General features: G+C 55.5%; 1 protein-coding gene across 4 annotated transcripts; it reads right to left on the bottom strand.

The window, feature by feature from the left end:
* GAL3ST1 (galactose-3-O-sulfotransferase 1) lies at nt 1-18,040 on the bottom strand. 4 transcript variants are annotated; one of them, XM_043436558.1, is made up of 3 exons: nt 17,860-18,040; nt 2,233-2,372; nt 1-1,446 (listed from the first exon to the last, which is right to left on the bottom strand). In XM_043436558.1, exons 2-3 carry the CDS (start codon nt 2,361-2,363, stop codon nt 303-305), a joined length of 1,275 nt encoding a protein of 424 aa, XP_043292493.1. In that variant the 5' UTR covers nt 2,364-2,372; nt 17,860-18,040; the 3' UTR covers nt 1-302. The 4 variants fall into 4 exon arrangements, with proteins under 4 accessions (XP_043292493.1, XP_043292517.1, XP_043292510.1 ...); XM_043436582.1 differs by having other exon boundaries at nt 1-1,443; XM_043436575.1 differs by lacking the exon at nt 17,860-18,040 and adding an exon at nt 17,655-17,838.
* Between the last annotated feature and the right edge of the window lie 1,241 nt (nt 18,041-19,281).

Here is a 19,281-nt window from a genome sequence, read left to right as displayed (position 1 = left end):
TTAACAAAAACGCATCAAATTCTTTTACTTCTGAGGTCTCCCCTTTAAGGGGAGCCAGAAAATAGAACATTCGTTTTGGGGGGAGGGTAGGGGGATTTAATTAAATAAAAAAAAAAGAAAAACTCTAATTAGTCAAATACTGATCTCAGTTAGGCCCTGTGTGCGGTGGGCCCAGTCCTTGGCTGGTCACACCCCTGCGAACAGCCCCACCTCACCCCAGGGACTGGGGTGGCACCAGGAGGGGCCGCAGGGGGATGGCCGGCGGGACCCCCGCCGGGCCCTCCTCGGCGGGGGCCCCGGCGTCACCACCGCAGGAAGTCCCGGATGAACTTCCAGAGCTTGGTGATCCACAGGTTGACGCCCAGGTCCATCAGGTACTGGATCTCGGGCGTGAGCATGCGCCGGCAGAGCTGCGCGTGCCGCTGCCCGATGCTCTTCTTGAGGTTGTAGCCCAGGATGGACTTGGCGCCCAGCGGCTGCCAGGGCTGCATGGCCGAGTCCTGGATGGCCGCGGCGTCCACCGCGTGGCCGCCGTCGATGCAGATGCGGCGCATGCGCTCGTTGGCGCGCCGCAGGGCGGCCACCTCGCGGGCCATGCGCTCGCGCCCGAAGGCCTCCACCCTGCGCCAGAAGCTGGCGTTGAAGTGGCGGTAGAGGCGCGCGTCCAGCACGTTCCAGGCCGTGGCGCGCCGGTACAGCTCGCCCGAGAGGCGCGGCACGGCCGAGGCGCGGCGGGCGTTGAGCTTGAAGTAGAGCACGTCCTCCAGCTCCCAGCACAGCAGGTCCTTGAGCAGCACCAGCGACTCGTCGAAGTACTCCTGCAGCAGCACCAGGTGGAAGCGGCGCTCCACCTCCAGGATGTGCTCCTCCACCTGCGGGCTGCCGGGGTCCAGGTCGCTGTCGTAGCCCAGGTCGAAGAAGAGCAGGTTGCGGAGGTAGTGGGCGTTGTAGCCGCGGGGGTCGTAGTAGCGGTCGGGGTCCTGCAGGAACTCGGCCAGCTTGTCGCGGCCCGAGAGCTTCCACGTGAAGGGCACCACGGAGCCGAAGTAGTGGAAGGAGGACTCGAAGAGGCGGGCGGGGTCGCGGAGCACGGTGATGAAGGTGGCGTTGGGCGCCACCAGGCCCCGCACCTCGTCGTAGTGGAAGCGCATGTGGTTGCAGATGATGTTGAAGCAGGCCCCGGGCCGGTAATCCTGCACCAGGCTGCGGGCGAAGAAGGCGGGGTAGTCGAAGTCGTTGCGGCCGTTGGGGAAGGCGAACTTGAGCCCGTGCTTCTGGCCGAAGCGGAACAGGATGTTGAGCAGCGTGCTGCTGGCCGTCTTGTGCGTCTTCATGAACACGATGTCCCGCCGCGGCTGGCAGCCTCCCGCCGAGCCGTTGGCCGGGGTGGGCGCCTCTGGCTCACTCGGGGCCGGGGAGCAGGGGGCCGCGCCCTCGGGGGTCCTGCTGGGGATGGAGGGGTGGCAGAGCCTCAGGATTTGGCCTGCCAGCCCCTCCACCCCGGGTCTACAGAGCAGGTGGCTGAGGGTGGGGGGGGGGTACCCGGGGGACTCCCCATGGTCGGGGAGCCCGGGGACCAGATGGGCCTGTGTTCCAGGCTGCAAGGCTTAGGTCAGTGGTTTGGCCTGTCTGGCCTTACTTTCCTCTTCTGTGAAATGGGGACAGTAACCCTTTTTCTGGTGTTGCTGTGAGGACAAGAACAACTCTCATTTGTGGCCACTGTGATGTACATTTATCATGAATTTGTATTAGGCTGGACCACATGAAACCCTGCATGCAGAGTTCCTCTAGTTCCACTTAATACCTCCAACTAAGGGCACAGGCTATGCTAGGCTTGGGTAGGTGATCAGCCCAATGGGGAGGCAGGATGACCTCATGGTTAGGAGCCAGGCTTGGAGGCAGGCAGACCCCAGTTTAAATCTAGGCCTGTGCCAGCCGAGTGCTCTTGGACTGGTCATCCCCACCTCTCCCGGCCCCGCTGGAGCCCACCGAGCAGATGGTGATGTTTGATTCTCCTGCTCCATGTCCGGCTCTGTCAGCACACCCACTTCACAGATGAGGACACTGAGGCTCAGGGTTCCACAGTGAGCTCCCCTGCCCTCCGGGGGACTTCTGCCCCACACAGCATGATGCAGGGCACAGGATGGCCACCCAGGAGATAGCCCTGGTCACCGGTGTGGGAGCCAGCCCTCTGCCACCCCCAGCCCTCGGCCGCCCAGCAGGGCCACTCACGTGGAAGCCAGGCCAGTGTACAGAGGGGGGACGGCATAGGAGTACAGCAGCAGCAGGAAGCTGGTGAAGAGTGCGCCCAGCACCAGCCCCTTGGCCATGGACTCCCAGCGCTTCTTCTGCGGCAGCGGCATCTCAGACACCTGCAGGGGGTGGGTGGGGGTTTGCAGAACAGGGCACGTGTTAGGAGGCCAGCCCCAGGGAGCCCTCACCACGATCCCAGGCCTGGCTGGCTTGAGAGGCAGCTTTCAACATCGGGACCTGCCTTTGCCAGCTCTGTGGCCCCCCAGCAGTCCAGATAAGGACAGCATCTGGGCTGCATATGGACACGGTGGACAAAGCCAACGCCAAGAAAGGCTGGGGCGAGTGACAGGGGCAAGGTTCTGCTGCCTGGGTCAGTTTTCATTTGTGAGCTGAGTGGTGGGTATATGGGTGTTATTTTATTTTTTGTAGACCTTTCTGGGCTTCATAATGAAATCATCTAAATAAAACAAGGAAAAGAAGACCCTTTCTTAGTGCCCTATACCCCCAGCTCTGGGCCAGGGGTGTCTACAGAGAGGGTCCTGGGGCCTGGGTCTCTCACCTTTCTGAAGGCTCAGCCAGCCCCGGCCACCCTTCCCAGCCGTCCGGTGAGCCGCTGAGCTCCTCGTCTCTCCACACTGGCCCCTATGCCCATGGGGTCTGTAGGGGAGCCAGATGGAGAAACTGAGGCTCAGAGTGAGGAAAGAGAGGACTCAGATCACACAGGCCTCTGCCCACATTTCTGCCTCTTCTCCAGCTGCTGGCAGGCTGGGTCAACCAGGATAAGTCTGAATTGCAGATGAACAAATACAATTTTTTTTAGTTATCTGTGTGTCCCAAATAAGGCCTAGGATATACTTATACTAAAAATTATTCAGTATTTCTCTGAATATCAGATTTAACTAGATGTCCAGTGGCTGGATGAGAGCTCCAGTCCTCAGCAGGGAACCGCTGGACTGTGTCTACAGGGGGCACCTGTGTGCCTTGAGACCAGTCTGGGACCTCAGGCTGAGTAGCCATCAGCCCAGGGCTGGAGCAGTCCATTCACCCTGAAAGTCTCCCTCATCACAGCCTTTTTCAGCAGCAGCCTGGTCATACTTTTCAGTCCTTGGTGGCTCAAAACAGTAAAGCGTCTGCCTGAAATGTGAGAGACCAGGGTTCCATTCCTGGGTCAGGAAGATCCCCTGGAGAAGGAAATGGCAACCCACTTCGGTACCCTTGCCTGGAAAATCCCATGGACGGAGGAGCCTGGTAGGCTACAGTCCATGGGGTCGCAAAGAGTCGGACATGACTGAGCGACTTCACTTCACTTTTCACTTTCCTGGTTTTTTGTTTGAGGGCTAGGGTTTAGGTCTGACTGTGTCTGACCCCGTCACCAGGGGACTGAGGCCTGAGCTGAAATGGGGGCTGTTCAGGCCAAGCTGTGGGGGTCCAGGACAGAGCTGGGACTCAGGGACCTTTTTCACGGCCCCTTAGCTGCAAAGCCAAGGTCCCAAACTTTCCATTCCGTGCTGCCCTGGGCCCCGGGCACTGGAGGCCATGAGAGGTCACCCATGCCACCCGCGATCACACACACGGCACGTCACCACTGACCCTGGGGCCAGAGGCCAGCCAGCCAGCCTGGGGGAGAACCTCTGGGAGAGTGACCGGAGGCACCCACCAACCTTTCCCAGAGAAGGGGCACTCTGGGCCCACCTGACCAGTCCCTGAGTCCCCCTCTGATCATCTAGAAAGTCCTCTCACAGGAAAGGACGTGAAGAAGCAATTTGCAGAGGAAAAAACTAGCCAGAGGGAACCTGGCTTCCCCGGTGACAAGGACATATCTCTGTCCACTCTTAGGGGGGCCAGGTGGACAGGGCTGGGAGGGAAGGAGAGTGTTTCCGGAGGGTTTTCCTTTCAGAGGAAGACTGTAGAAACCCTCCCGGTTCCAACTCTTCTTCAGAAAGACTTGGGCAAAGTCACCCAAATAAGGGTGTTCACAGCAGTTTGGTCAGAAAAAAAACCACCTCAGTGTCAGCAGCGGACTCACTGCACAAACCAAGGCCCATCCCCAGATGGAGGCATCTTCACCCGCTTTAACAGAAAAAAAAAAGGAAAACAAGGTAGACCTGAATGGACTGGCTCAAAAACACACCATGACCTACTAACACGAAAAAAGAAAGTTCTGGGACACCATGCCACCAAATCCATATAGGTGATGGTAAATATACGCAGACCCAGAAAGAAACCCCTGGAGCGGCGTATTCTAGGTTTTAACAGTGGTATCCTCTGCATAGCTAGGGAAGGGGTATATGAGGAAATGCCCTTCTATATTTTGCATTTCTGTAAGGGTTGGATTTCTTTATTAAAGAGAATATATTACTTTTTAATCAGAAAAAGGCAATAACATGTATTTACTATATTTAAAGAATAGATAAATCTTGCGAGGTGGGAAAGTCAGATGGCCTGGTCACAGAGAGGCCTCAGGAGAGGGAGGTGCTGACCCGGAAGCCCCAGGCCCGGGTTTCAATCACAGGAACCCCTTGGAGCCTCAGTTTCTCATCTGTAAAATGGGGAAGCTGGTAGTGCTAGCTCTTCCCACCCCCGCCCCCCCAGAGATGGAGCAGGCAAAGTGACTAGCACATAGTTATCGCTCAAAGAGTGTAGGAACCTGCTTCGAAGTCCTGTCCTTGTCATCCTCGGGGAGGGGGGGTCCTCCTGGACAAAGGCTACCCCCTGCCAACCAAGCGCAAGTCTGTTCCCCACCTCAAGTGCCCCCACCGGCCTCCTGTTCCTCGGGGTCCCACAGGGCAGTGCTGGGCTGGGCCAGACCTCAGACTCGAGCCCAAGCCCTGAGTGGGGGGCCCTGGGCCTCGGTTTCTGACTTTAAAATGTGGAGGGGTTCGGACTGCTGCCCTCTGACCCACTCCCCCCAAGGCCCACCCCTGTCTCAGGAGCCCACTCACCAGGGCACCTTCCGGAACTCAGGGAGGCTGCTGGTGAGGCTCTGGGTGAGGTCAGGCAGCAGGGGGCAGACCAGCCTCCCAGGACCACCAATCAGGCTCTGCCTGGCCCCGCCCAGGCCCGCCTCCTGACCCCCATCAGAGCTTCCCTCATTCATTCGTTCATTTCCCACTCTGGCTTCCTCAAAGCCAGCCGGGCCCTGGGCCCTTGCCACCCTCAGGTTTCACTTCTGAGCCCCTCTAGGAGCCAGACTCTGGGACGGGGGCTTCTCCAGAGCTTCTTACTGACTCCACCCAGCTATCCTTGGAGGCAGACCCCACTGTCACCCCTATTTTGCAGATGGGGAAACTGAGGCTCTGGGTTGCAAAGCAGGGGGCAGAACTGGGATTCGAGCTCTGATCTGTTGGCTTGCAATGTGCATCTTCCCGACTGTCCGTGGCAGCCGCTGCCCGGCATGCCACAGGCCCGGCCCCAGCCCGTGGGGAGAGGGTGTGCACAGCTGGACATCACAGAAGACCGAGGCTTGCAGGCAGCCGACGGTCCCAGGTCTGAGGCCAGGAGGTGGTGGTGGTGGTTTAGTCGCTAAGTTGTGTCTGGCTCTTTGCGACCCTGTGGACTGGAGGTTCCTCTGTCCGTGGCATTTTCCAGGCAAGAATACTGGAGTGGGTTGCCATTTCCTCCTCCAGGGCATCTTCCCCACCCAGGGACTGAACCCGTGTCTCCTGGCAGGCAGATTCTTTACCACTGAACCATCAGGGAAGCCTCAGACCTTGGGGTACCAAGGACAATCGCAGCACGGCCCAAGCCTCCCGGCCTCTACCCTGGAAAACGGTGCCTCCAGAAGGCTGAGGCTCAGAGAGGGCAGAGCCCCCATCAAGGTCACACAGCACGGCAGTAGCAAAGACCGGACTAGAGCCCGAGTCTCCCTCCTCGGCTGTGGTGGGACAGTCCCAGGCACTCAGGGCAGACCTTACTCCCTCCCCACCCCACCCCCTCTATTCCTGTCCTTCTGGGTTACCCCAGCCAGATCGCCCTCTATCTGTGCCGACGGCTGGCTCCCGGCCAGACCCAGCAGTCCTCCCGTTCAACTGGACCAGCAGACTCCAGGGAACGAAGGGGAAACGGGGCTCATCCTCCGCAGCGTCCCCACAGGGACCCCAAGCCCAGGATGGTGAGCCTTCCAGCCTAGGGTGTCACCACCAGGCAGGCCTCCATCCCAGGGCGTCCTGCTCCCCCAGGGGCCGTGCGCAGGGCAGAGGGAGACTCACCTGGGGCCAGGTTTGGCTGCCCCTTCCCTCTGCCTGCCTGAGCCACGTCTGACTCCCAGGCTGCCTCTGCGGTCACTGGGAAACGGGAACGCTCCAGTGACACCCAGGAGTGTGCTGGCTGGCTCCCTCTTGCTCCAGCGGCCGTGAATATTCATGAGTCCCCTCCCGGGGGAGAGCAGGTGGCGTGTCCCTGCACACTGTGGGTGCGGCCCTCTGCCCCCTGGGTGGTCCCCCCGACCCTCACTGGGCCTCGGCAGCCTGGCAGCTCCTCCATCCAAGGGCTCAGCAAGGTCCCCGGCGTCCTTGGCCCAAGGACACAGGCAGCCGCAGAGCCTGCAGAGAGCCTGGGACTGGCTTGAAGGCCATGGGAGGGACACGAAGGCAGGTGAGCGGGGGAAGCTAATTGCTTCTCCAATCATATCTCATGTAAGTCTCACAGCTACCCTCTGAGTCAGATACAACCTTCAGCCACTCCCCAGGTAAAGACACCCAGGCTCAGAGAGGTGAATTCACCTGCCCAAAGTCTCACAATTAGCCATGAGCAGACAGAACCAGGGTAAAAATACAGACTTACCAAACTCTAGGGCTTAAAGATGCCCAAGGCACAACCTGAGACCAAGGTTTGTCTAAAAGCTGGGAGAGCCCAGAGAGCCAGGACCTCAACCTGGACAGTCCCCTGGAGGCTGGGAGCAGGGCTGGGAGTCTGATGAGACTTCACCTCTTTGAGCTCCAGGTTCTTCATCAAAAAGGTACAGAAATGCTGCCTCCACCCCGGGTGAGGTGGTGGCGCAGGACACCCCTGGATCAGCCTCCAGGGATTTGGGCTGATCAGAGATACGGATCCTTCCCAAAGTCTCTGTAGGAAGAGGTAGGTCTAGGGGCCCTCAGGCTCAGCCCAGGCACTGGAATCTCTCTCATCCTTGCTCAGCGTTGCTAATGGACAGAGGGTGCCCAGAAAAGCCTCCCCCCACCACCCCGCCAAATCTCTTCCTTCAACACTGATGCCCAGAGTCCCCACCATGGCCCATGCACGGGGCTCTAGGGACCCAAGTATCGCCATCAATTGATAAAAATCACTACTGTGATAGTCAGTGATGCCATAGCGAGCACTTTCATAAACCGAGCAGCTGCCACTGCCTCCAGAGGAGCAGCAGGCCTCTGACCCTGTGCTCTCGACGTTCTTTCCCCCAGAGCCCCGCCCAGCATCCACGGAATACCGGGGAAGCCCAGAGTCCTCCTCTCCCTGGGGGCTGAGCCCGGTCCAGGGCTGGCATCAAACAGCAGACACGGAGATTTATGAGTGTGGACTCTGGACCAGAGTCTGGTCCTGTGCTCGGGACGTGCCATGCATCACGCACCCTCATAACCTTTGCAGGGAGCCCTCTTTATCCCCCACTTTACTGTAGACGGGAAAGCTGAGGTGCAAGGAGAGGAAGTGACAAGCACAGAGTCGGGGGTGGGGGGGTGGGGAGGGGACACGTAAGATCCTCGTCCAGTGGGGAGTGGAGCGCACGTTTTTGAGCAAGAAGTGAAATTGTGAGAGGAGTGGGAACCTAGTAAGAAGAGCCACGTAAATATTTTATTTACACACATACGTATCAGTAACATAAGAGTTTTGGAGAAATTAAACACTGAAAGTTTGGGAACTTCCACTGGTGGTCCAGCAGCAAAGCAGTTACACTCCCAGTGCAGGGGGCCCAGGTTCGACCCCTGGTCAGGGAACTAGATCCCACATGCCGCAACTGAAGGTCCCACATGCCACAAGTAAGACCTGGTGCAGCCAAATAATCTGTTTTTTTTTAAACCTGAAATTTTCATATTTCTAAATATTGTTCTTGTCATAGTGGATTGAGGCCAACCGTAAGGGAAAATCGATTTATTGTTTCTGCTCTTAATATTTCTACTTGGAATTTGATCACTTAATTTTCTGCTCATTTTCTGTTCATTTTCAACAACCCTGCTCTATTAACCAATGTATACAGTGCATTGTATAACTTTATTCAATTAATTTGATTCAACTAATTTTCATACTGTTCTTTATCAGCCGACCTTTAGCTGGGGTTCGGCGTCCACAAGCACTTACCAAACAAAAAACTTCATTTTAGAATGGTGAATGACATCACCCAATAAGAGTTTTGTTAGGAAAATTATTTGAGGAATGATAGAAGATGCCTAAGGAAACTTGTGATCCAGTGATGCTCAAAGGAACAGACTGCCAGGAGCCGTTGTGAGAGATCCCACCCATGACGAGGTCATGAGGAAAAGACCTGACATGCAAGGCCGTTCAGGACACAAGGGACCCTCCAGGTTGGCCCCGGCCTCTACCCCACCCTGTATCCTCCCCCCTTTTCTGCTGTTGTTCTTGTTTGCCCTGCTGCAGATTCTTGTGTTGCCTGCCAAGAGCTCTCCTGCTCCTCTTTCATTGAATAAAGACCAACTTAAAACCCTAATTAATAAATCTCCTAGACGCTGGTACCCTATGAAGGGGCCAGGGATGAAAGAAATGCTTCAATTCAAACCCTTTTGCTGGCATTCTGGCTTGTGTGATAAATGTGTGCTCCCATTGCAAGAGATGAGCTGGTGACTTCTTGCAGGTAGTTAACTTTTAGACTAAGAGCCTATTTTGTGCTATATCTGCTGTTTTTGCAATCCTTTGCATTTCTGTTCCGTAAAAATGTAATCCTATCTAGTTCCCATGGAGATGACGCCTAATAGAAAGAAAATAGATTAACCACAACAAAGACAGGGTTGGCTACTGAAGTTGCTTAAAGTTACACCAGGTGCAAGCCATAAATTGTCAACAGGCCTGAAGGCCAAAAGATATTATACATAGAGATTAACCATAAAAAGGCCCTAATAGGCACAGAGCCCTTTGGGGGGTGAGGAAGCCCTATTAGAGAACACAAAAAATATTGTTTTAAAAGTGGTATTGGATCAACGTTTGATTGCTGTTAATGGGCTGAGGTTGTGCAGTGGAAACTATTGTTAATATAGGTAAAGATCTAGAAAAATAAGAGTTTAGCCCTAGTGTAAAAACAATAAGATAATTGTTAATTTTAACCGAGTGCTAAAACAGAGGCTGCCTCACCAGAGCCGCAGTCTTTGTGTGCTAAACTTTTTAGATAAATTTAGCTGAGAATTTCTGCAAAAAGACTGACTTTTGTGTTAACAGGATTGTATTTCTATTATGTTACAACCTGCTGTACCATGAGACTGCACTTTTCTGTTTTCTGCTAAGCTCAAGGCTAAAAGATAATGTACAAAAAACTTATGGAAAAGACTCTCATAAAAAAAAATATACAGAGCACACCTGGTTTCGTGAAGGACAAGCTAATGTAATGTTAAACTAAGTCTGTGTGCTTATCTCCCCCTTAGAAATGTACCAACTTAGGGTATAAAGGCAACGGGGAAAAATAAAGTAACTGCCAGACTCTGCTGCACACTCCGGTCTGGTCTCTTTCTCTCTCTCTCTCTTTCTTTCTCTCTCTCTCTCATTCGCCGATGCCATTCATCCTGAGGGTTCCCCTGGATCCTGCTGGGGCCGGACCCTGGCAACAGACTATAAAATAAATTGGGAAAGATAGAGGGAAATTTCAGTGTAGTATAACCTAGACTTCTACTTTTTTATTATATATTCATTTATATCCAGAAAAACAAATATGAAATTCTAAAGATGCAAATAGATGCTAATACTCTAATCCTGTTGTCAACACCAGTTCATTTTGTATGTAAATTTGGTTCCAGAAATGTACATTTTCCTCTCCCATAAAATTAGTCTAGAGGCTGGACATGAAAACAGGTTACAAGTAACCAGTTTTTCAGTTATGATAAGTGACCCATAACTTAAAACTCACTACAACAGAGACATAATAGTCTGAACAGCTTCCTGTATGCTACCAGTTTTATTAAGGCTTCATAAAATGTAAACGGTATGTGTGCACGTGTTTGGTCACTCTGTTGTGTCCGACTCTTTGCGACCCTTCGGGCTGTAGCCTGCCAGGCTCCTCTGTCCATGGGACTTTTCAGGCAAGAATACTGGAGTGGGTTGCTATTTTCTTCTCCAGGGACTCTTCCCGACCCAAGGATCAAACCCACATCTTCTGTTTCTGCTGCATTGCCGCTGGATTCTTTACCCTCTGAGCCATGATAAGGATATACAAAAACCAATGAGTGCTGATTCAAAGCAAATTCCTCTTTTAACTACAACACAGTAACAGGTCAAGAGAGTTTAATATCTGAGACAAGGGCAAATCAATAAAACAATAGCATCTTGATGTAGTAATTAAGAAATATGACTCCATGGCTGTGGTTTAAAAGATATCTCAAGCACTTTGGATCTTTCTATTGCTTTTATCAAAAACTACGATACAAGACACTACTCTGAGTAGTGATAATATGCTAGACAGCATATTAAAAAGCAGATACATTACTTTGCTAGCAAAGGTCCATCTAGTCAAGGCTATGGTTTTTCCAGTAGTCATGTATGGATGTGAAAGTTGGACTATAAAGAAAGCTGAGCGCCGATGAATTGATGCTTTTGAACTGTGGTGTTGGAGAAGACTGTTGAGAGTCCCTTGGACAGCAAGGAGTTCCAACCAGTCCATCCTAAAGGAAATCAGTCCTGAGTGTTCATTGGAAGGACTGATGTTGAAGCTGAAACTCCAATACTTTGGCCACCTGATGTGAAGAACTGACTCATTTGAAAAGACCCTGATGCTGGGAAAGACTAGAGGAGAAGGGGACGACAGAGGATGAGATGGTTGGATGGCATCACCGACTCAATTGACATGAGTTTGAATGAACTCCAGGAGTTGGTGATGGACAGGGAGGCCTGGCGTGCTGCAGTCCATGGGGTCACAAAGAGTCGGACATGACTGAGCGACTGAACTGAACTGAACTGAACTGGTAAGCAGTTTGGGGAAGTATGAAGAAAAGACATGAATATAAGCATTTTCTAAAGTGAGAGATGCTTGGGATTAGAAGATGTGAGCTATTATATATAGAATGATGAACATCAAGGTCCTGCTGTATAGGACAGGGAACTATATTCCGTATTCTGTAATAAACCATAATGGAAAAAGAATATGTGTGTGTGTATAACTGAATCACCTTACTGTACACCAGGAACTAACACATTGTAAATCAACTATACTTCAATAAAATAAATTTTAAAAAGAGTTGCATGGAGCCAAGCCTTCCAGATTGCTTCCAGAGTGTTGATCGCAGGAGCTGGGCCTGCAGCCTTGCCAGAGGGGTCTCTTCCCCGAGGGTCAGTGACATCAGCTCTAGCTGGTTCTGCCCCCATGGGAAATTTTTTGTTGTTATAGTTTTGTTTATTGTTGGCCGTGCTGGGTCTTTGTGGCTGCACGGGCTTTTCTCTAGGTGCGGCAAGCGGGGCCGCTCTCTAGTTGGCCCACGGGCTTCTCTTTGAGGCGGAGCATGGGCTCTAGGGCACACAGGCTTCAGTCGTTGCAGCACGTGGGTTCAGTAGCCGCAGCTCCCAGACTTGAGAGCACAGGCCCAGCAGCTGTGGCCCACGAGCTTAGCTGCTGCATGGCATGTGGGATCCTTCTGGGCCAGGGAGCGAACCCGTGTCTTCTGCATCGGCAGGTGGATTCTCTACCACTGAGCCAGCAGTACAGGTGTTGTGCAGGCATTGGCTGAGCCCCGGTGCAGCACCCAGCACTGGGGTGCATGCTGCCCATGCACAGAGCCCAGGCTTTCAGGGCTGGGGGTGAGAGGAGCAGGCAGACAGCTGCGGGTGCCCCGATGGCGGACACACAGGCAGGGAGACTTCCCGGGGTTGGGGACTCTGTGGGCAGAAGCTGCTGCGCGTTTACTATTTCCAAAGGCAGCTAGTTCCCTTTCTCCCTGGGTACGTGGCTAGACTGCCTTTCCCATCCTCCCTTCCAGTTCAGTGTTCTCATGTGACTGAATTCTGGCCAATGGAATATGAGCAAAATGACAGCTGGTGAGGTTAAGTGGGCCGATCTCCTTTCCCACCTGCTAGGTGAGGGAGTCTGGAGATGGGCAAGGCCAGGAGGTGGGAGGAACCTGGATCTCTGCATTTCTGATCATCAAACATCTGATTAAATTCAGGAAAATGACAACAAAACTGCCACTGTGTTAAGCCTTTTAAAACTCGGGGCTTGGGACTCTCCTGGCAGACCAGTGGTTAAGACTCTGCGCTCCCAGCGCTGGGGACCCAGGCTCGATTCCTGGTCAGGGAACTAGATCCCACAGGCTTCATCTAAGACTTCATATGCCGCAACTAAAGACCCCCACATGCCACAAGAAGGTCGAAGATCCTGCAAGCAGCTGGTGCAGCCAAAACAAAAACAAACCCGACTAGGGGCTTATCTGTTCCAGCAGCTAGCACTAACTAATGCAGAATAAGCCAGGCAGAGAGGAAAGCATGTGCAAAGGCCCCGGGCAATCAAAAAGCTAACAAACGGCCAGCCTGGCTGGGAGTGTCCAGTACATGCGCATGTCAGGGGTTGGGTGCATGGCCAAGGAGGCTAGCAGCATAGCCAGAATGGGGGCAGGGGCAGGCAGGGCACGCAGGGCCTCAGGAAGGATGCCGAGGAATTTGGCTTGGATCCTGTGGGCAGGGGGAGCCCTGGGACCGAGGAGATGGGGTTCCCATCAGGCTGCCGGATGAAGAATGAGCTGTAGGGGTGGGAAGGAGTGGGAGAAGCAGGCACACCTAGACGGTGGTGGTCACGGCTCTGCATGTGTGAAGGGACCTGGACCAGGGAGAAGTCTGGGGACGGACTGGACCCACCTTTAGATCACAGCATGGACAGCGTTCGGTGGGTGACGGGGTGTGGAGGAGGTGGGGGGAAAGAATTCCTGCTGGGGGTGACTGGCTAGCTGGGGGCGGAGCTAGGCCCTGAGAAGGGGAGGCTAAGAGAGGGGCGGGTTTAGTATTGGGGTTAGGGGGACAGTGTCAGTTTCAGTTTAGGACACATTGAGTCTGGGGGATGTACTGGGTGCCTGGAGAATGTGCAAAAAGCAGGAGGGACCTCTGCCTAGAGTGCAAGAGAGAGATCTCGGGGGAGAGAGGCTGGGGGCCATGGGCACGGAGGTGGGAACTGAGGCCGCAAGAGGAGACGGAGTCACCAAGGAAAAGGTGAGGTGAGGAAGGAGAGGACCTCTGCACTCACGGGAACAGGGAGGGGATGAGCCCCCTGCCCCCAGGGAGATAAAGGGCCTCCAAAGCCCGTTGTCTACAGAACATCTTGTAGAACCACTGCTCTCTGCACCCATTCCCTCACCGATGGGCATCACTGTTTGTTCAGTGGGTACATATAGGAACAGGGATCGGGCAGAGGGATGGTGTCCTAGAGCTGTTTCCTGTGGTTGGAAGGGAATCTCATAGGGAGATGGGAGGAGATTCTAAGAGGAGAGGAGGAAGACTCTCCCTACAGTGCTCTCCCTACAGTATGTACGTGTGTGCTAAGTCGCTTCAGTCATGTCCAACTCTGTGACCCTATGGATGTAGCCGCCAGGCTCCTCTGTCCATGGGATTCTCCCGGCAAGAACACTGGAGTGGGTTGCCATGTCCTCCTCCAGGGGATCTTCCAGACCCAGGGATCGAACCCCGGTCTCTTACGTCTCCTGCACAGGCAGGCGGATTCTTTACCACGAGCGCCACCAGGGAAGCCCCACTCAGAGTGTGTATTTGACAGCAAATATTATAGCTCTAAAAGTGCCCAGCCTCAGACCCAGCACCTCTACCTATGGGAATTTGCTCAACGAGGACAAACAAGAGATCTGAGACAGAGCACAAAGACGGCCACTGTAGGAGTATTTAGCGAAGGAGCAAAACAGAAACGACCTAAGCGTCCAACAGGAGGGGACGGCTGAAAATCCCATGTGCCAGGGACTTCCCTGGTGGTCCAGCGGCTGAGAATCTGCCTTACAATACAGGGGATGCGGGTCTGATCCCTGGCCGGGGAACCAAGCCCGGGAGCAGGGAAACTAAGTACACAGGCTCTGAGCCCCCAGGCTCTATAGCCTGTGTGCCACTAGTCCAGAGGAGCCCACGCACTGCAGCAAAGATCCTGCTCGCCACCACCTAAACGAATAAGTATTGTACAGAATATATCATGTGACATGCATCCAGTGATCCCATGTGTATTCATGGAAATGATGTCTGTAACATATAATGATGTGGAAAAAAATACATATCTACACACATATATGTACACACCCCCACACACATATTCACACACATATAATTTTGTTTTTACAAAGAGTCTGTATTACTCTGGGAAGAAATTAAAAATAACGATATTTCCATTTTGAAAAACTGCCGTCTGGCTGGAGGAGGAGGGAACCGTGGCTAGTCTGAACCATGCCCCACCTCGCTGTGTGACCTCGGTAGGCATGCCGCCCTCTCTGAACTGCAGTGTCCAAGAGCGGGGGAGAGGCAGAAAGGGTCTGGGACAGAGAAGAAGCTGGAAAGTGTAAGCCACACAGTTGAAGGGGGCAGATGGAGAGGTTGGCTCTCTATCCAGGAGCGCTGGGGGACTGACTTGCGAGAATCTGGAAGCTTCCTCCCTGAGACCTTCTGCGGTGGGGTGCTGGAGTAGAGAAGGGGAGGATCGCCCGAGAATTTCAATGCAGAACCACCTCCAAACGTGTCAAGGAGCCCTGACGGCTTGCTCCTACCACCCCCACCTGGCTGGGGGGATGGCTGCAGCTAGGTATGGGGTCTGGCAGCTGATTAAGAAGTCAGTGTACTTTGATGACTCAGAAGATTTTCTGATCTTGCAGAGTTAGTCACCTGTTTTCATGACTCCTAATCGCAACCACACCAGCAACCTTAACAGATAACCTTTGGGGCCACCTGCTAGCTTTGTGACGGCGGGCACGAGCTCCACCCACAGGTCTTCCTACATTGCTTTGTCCAGACAAGATCACCAGCCCTCCTGATGACAGACTTGAGTCGCCCCAAAACAGCCCTAACTGAAGAATGGTAAAACACAGGTGAACCCAGTGGTCAGTCCCTTCTGTTTCAGCTTCAGAGCTCCTGAGAACTCTGGAGGTGAATATGTAGGCATTGGGAGTACCATCCTCTGTATCTTCTAGCGTGACTGAAACGTTTTTTTAAAAAAGGGATGTCATGCACTTATTTGCATAACAATATGTAAAATATAAAGATTTTTCAAAAGGAGCTGAGCAGTTGCTAGGCACAATGCCCTGGATTTGCCCGCCCGCCTCGCTAATCCTGGAGAGGTTTGGCTAGAAATCCGGCTCCACCACTCCCTAGCTGGGTGACCTTGGGCAGGTGACCTCCCTTCTCTGAACCTAGGCTTTCTACCAAATGGGGATACCACGACCTTCCGTGAGGATCAAATGGGATGGGGCATGCGGAGCCCTTTGCACACACCTCGGATTATTATCCTGACCCTTCTAGACCCACCAGGCAGGAGAGGCAGCACCCGCCAATGCAGTCTCCTGGGGCCACCCTCCCCACCCCAGCACCCACAATACCTCCCATGCTCCAGACCCAAGGTCCCCAAGTCCCAGAGAGGGAAGGACTTGGCTGGGGTCCCATGGCAAGTCTGGCCATTACTGGGATCAGTATTACTGGGGGTGCCCAAGCCACGCCTCATCGCTGCCCTGGGGCTGGCGGGCAGGAGAGAAGTTTCCACTGGACCCCCACTTCCTCTGAACCATCACCCCTCACCGGGCGATCCTCTGACCCCAGACTGCTGACCCCTGTGGGCGCTCTGCTCCCTCGAGCCCTCCCCTGTCTGGAGTGGGGTATGGCTCCTAAACCGGGATGGTCCATATTCCTCGCTCAGTCGGAGGGGCGCAAAAAACCCTTCACAAGCCTGCTGTCATGCCTGGAATTCCGACATCTGTGTATCCTCCTCCCAGGTTAATCATTGCCGCTTTCACCGGGGTGACATGATCAAGTGTCTTAGAGCCCAGAGGGAAGGACACACTCCTCCCTTTGCTGGATTGGACCCACGGTGTCCAGTATCAGACCCCCGCCCATCAGACGAGGGGTGCACCAGAGGTGGGCACGCTTCTTTGTCCGTAGGGCACTTCCTTCAGGCAGGGCTCTGCCAGTGTGAGAAGCGGCCCGAGGAGGCAGCTGGGAACAGGGCTCTGTTGTCTGTTCCCAGGGTAGCAGCCTGCCCACCCACGAGTGTCAGGCAGAGCTGGGAGCTAGGGGGGCACGCAGGGGAGGGGTCCTGAGCTGGGGGCCGGGGGCAGCCATGGCAGCTCGAAGAGGCTAGGACCCCAAAAAAGGGCAGAGAAGAGAGAGATCTTGAGCAAGCCTGCGGTCCTGAAACGGGCGCTCGGGCACATCTCTGAATTTGGAGTCTGTTTAGCCACATCTGAACTATGTGACCCTGGGCAAGTCCCCGGAATCTCCCTGAAGTTCACAGGGTTAGTAATGATGGCTCCTCCGAGGGGTAAGGTACAGTGCAGCCGCACTGCGGCTGGCTGGGCTCAGGCCTGCCCATGGCCTTGCCCTCTCTGGGCCTTAGGTCAGTCACCCTCTTCGTAAAGGAAGAGGTTGGGTTCCCCCATCTGGACCGTCCTCCTGAGGATTTCCATGGCGCCTGTCACCTGGGCAACCCAGGTGATCAGGTGTCGGGCCTGCTGCCCTTTCGCCTTCCCTCCCACTGCTCTGGGTTACTGCAGCCAGATGTGTGCCCATCACCTCTCCTGGTCTGTGTAGGTGGGAGGGGGGTCCCCATCGGGAAGGGACCACAGCCTTTCTCTGTGCTGTTACCAAAGCACTGGCTTGGTACCAAGGCGGGCAGACCAAGCTGGACCCCTTTCTGAGCACTGGTCCAGGAACACGGGAATTGCTGGGTTAGCTAGGGGAGCCTTCCCGGACCCCAGAGATTGTCCCACTCCCCCAAGTCTTTCCTGGGTGGCCTTGCCCGCTAAGTGGTAGAGGACAGGCCTTCCCCAGGCAGGGGGGATCCAGCCTTTATCCTGACGCCCAGCCCCTCTCTGACCGCCCCTCTTCTGGGGAGGGCTGGTGGGAAGAGGGAACATCCCCGCCCCTCCTCCCCCAGGGCTCTGGCACCGAGTCCAAGATTAATGATTAATGAACACCCAGCTCCAGCCCAGCTCCCGCCCCACCCACCCCAAGTCAGGAACTGGGTAAACCCTGGAAACAGGAGCCGGGGGAGAAACAAGCGCCGGGTGAGCACCAACCTGCTCCCCATCAGGCTCCAGTCTTCCCACCCTCTGTCAGCCGGGATGGGCGCACGGACCCTGGAGCGGTCGAGTACCTCTCGGGTCTAGAGTCTGGCGCGCGCAGTCCCAGTCCCGGGGCGTGGAGCAGCGCGGGCCGGGCCCCCAGGGGGTAGACTGAGGCAGGGCGCAAGCTGGTGGTGGGTGCCGGGCCCCCAGGACATACCTTGTCCCGGTCCTTCTCGGGCTTGGCGTGCAGGTTCGGCCACGGGCCGCGCCGCCCGGGCGCTTACTAAGGCGGCGGGGCGTACCCGCCGGGTCCCCCCGCTCGGCCGGGCTTGGACCATGCTCCCGCCCCCGCCGCCGCCGTTGCCGCCGCCGCCGCCGCACCCGTTCCGGCCAGGTGCGGCCGCCAGCCTGGCCCGGCCCCCCCCTCCCCCCGGCGCCGCGGCCAATGGGTGCCCCGGGCCCCAGCCCCCTCCCCGGCCCTCCGCGCCCGCCCCGGGCGCACAGAAGCCGCATTCAGCGCGCCGGGTCGCAGCGTCGCGCCCCCGCCGCGGGCCCAACAAGGCGCGTTTGTCTCGGATGCGCCAACGGGGCCATTGTCCCGCCGCCGGACCCTGAGGCTCGGCCGAGCTCCCGGCCCCGGAGGGGATTCGAGGGTGCCTGGGGAACTGGGTGGCGTGGTGATGGTGAGGGCAGCCCAGCTCTGGGGAGGAGGCGGCGGCTACTCTAGTTGCTTAACTTCAATGGAAGGTATGGCCTCTGGCTCAAGAGTCGGTGCAAACTGGGACGCTTTTTTTTTTGGCATCCGAAACGTGGATGAGAGGAGTAGGGGCTGACCCCACCTCTCCAAGGTACGGGGTAGGGCACAGTGCGTCAGGATGCGGGCACCCCATTCAGGACCTGACTTTTCCCAGTCCTAGGCTTCCCTCCTTCACCCCAGAGGATCAGGCCCAAGGAAGGGGACTAATGCCCACCTAGAACTGGGAATGCTCAGCTCCAGCCGGTCACCCAGTGAGGCGTAAGCCGCGTCAGAGCCCCACTGCCCCCGCCATTACTGGGCGACTCTGGAATGGGGAAAATTCCACATCAGCATGACTGCCAGGGAACTTTTCCATATCTGATGGGCTCGCCGCTCTCCAGCCTCCACAGCGCTGGGGTGCACACGCACCCAAGCACACGCAAGGTATTCCCTCGGGCTGCAGACTTTGGTTCCAGAGGCCCTGACGGTAGAAGACACCCCCCCTCCCCCCACCATGTAGCATGTCAGTGGACACCCACAGCGAGGCCCAGGAGCCCAGGTTTCTCCACAGCCTCAGCCAGAGAGTCTCCCCAAGCTCCTGCCTCCCCCTGCACGGGCTGGGTGTGAAGACACTGCCCTGAAGACTTCTGTAGAGTCCGGGTGCTTCTACAGAGTGAAGGGCGGAAGGACAAGGCCCTCAGGCACCTGGAATTGGGCAAGGAGAAGCCCAGTTCCAAACTCACACTTCCCCACCCTGGCCCTGCTCCTGACAGCACTGAGCCCACAGTAGACAGAGCGGGGCTGGGGCAGGCGGTGGTTCAGAATCTCCCTGCCTGACCTGGGAGGGATTGAGTGACCATCCCATGCCCCTGATTTTGGCCCTGGCTCTGCCATGAGGCACCG

Source organism: Cervus canadensis, chromosome 1, assembly GCF_019320065.1.
Source record: "Cervus canadensis isolate Bull #8, Minnesota chromosome 1, ASM1932006v1, whole genome shotgun sequence".
Taxonomy (NCBI): domain Eukaryota; kingdom Metazoa; phylum Chordata; class Mammalia; order Artiodactyla; family Cervidae; genus Cervus; species Cervus canadensis.
Note: the sequence above shows the minus strand (reverse complement) of the source record. Positions and strands in the feature narration are given on the sequence as shown.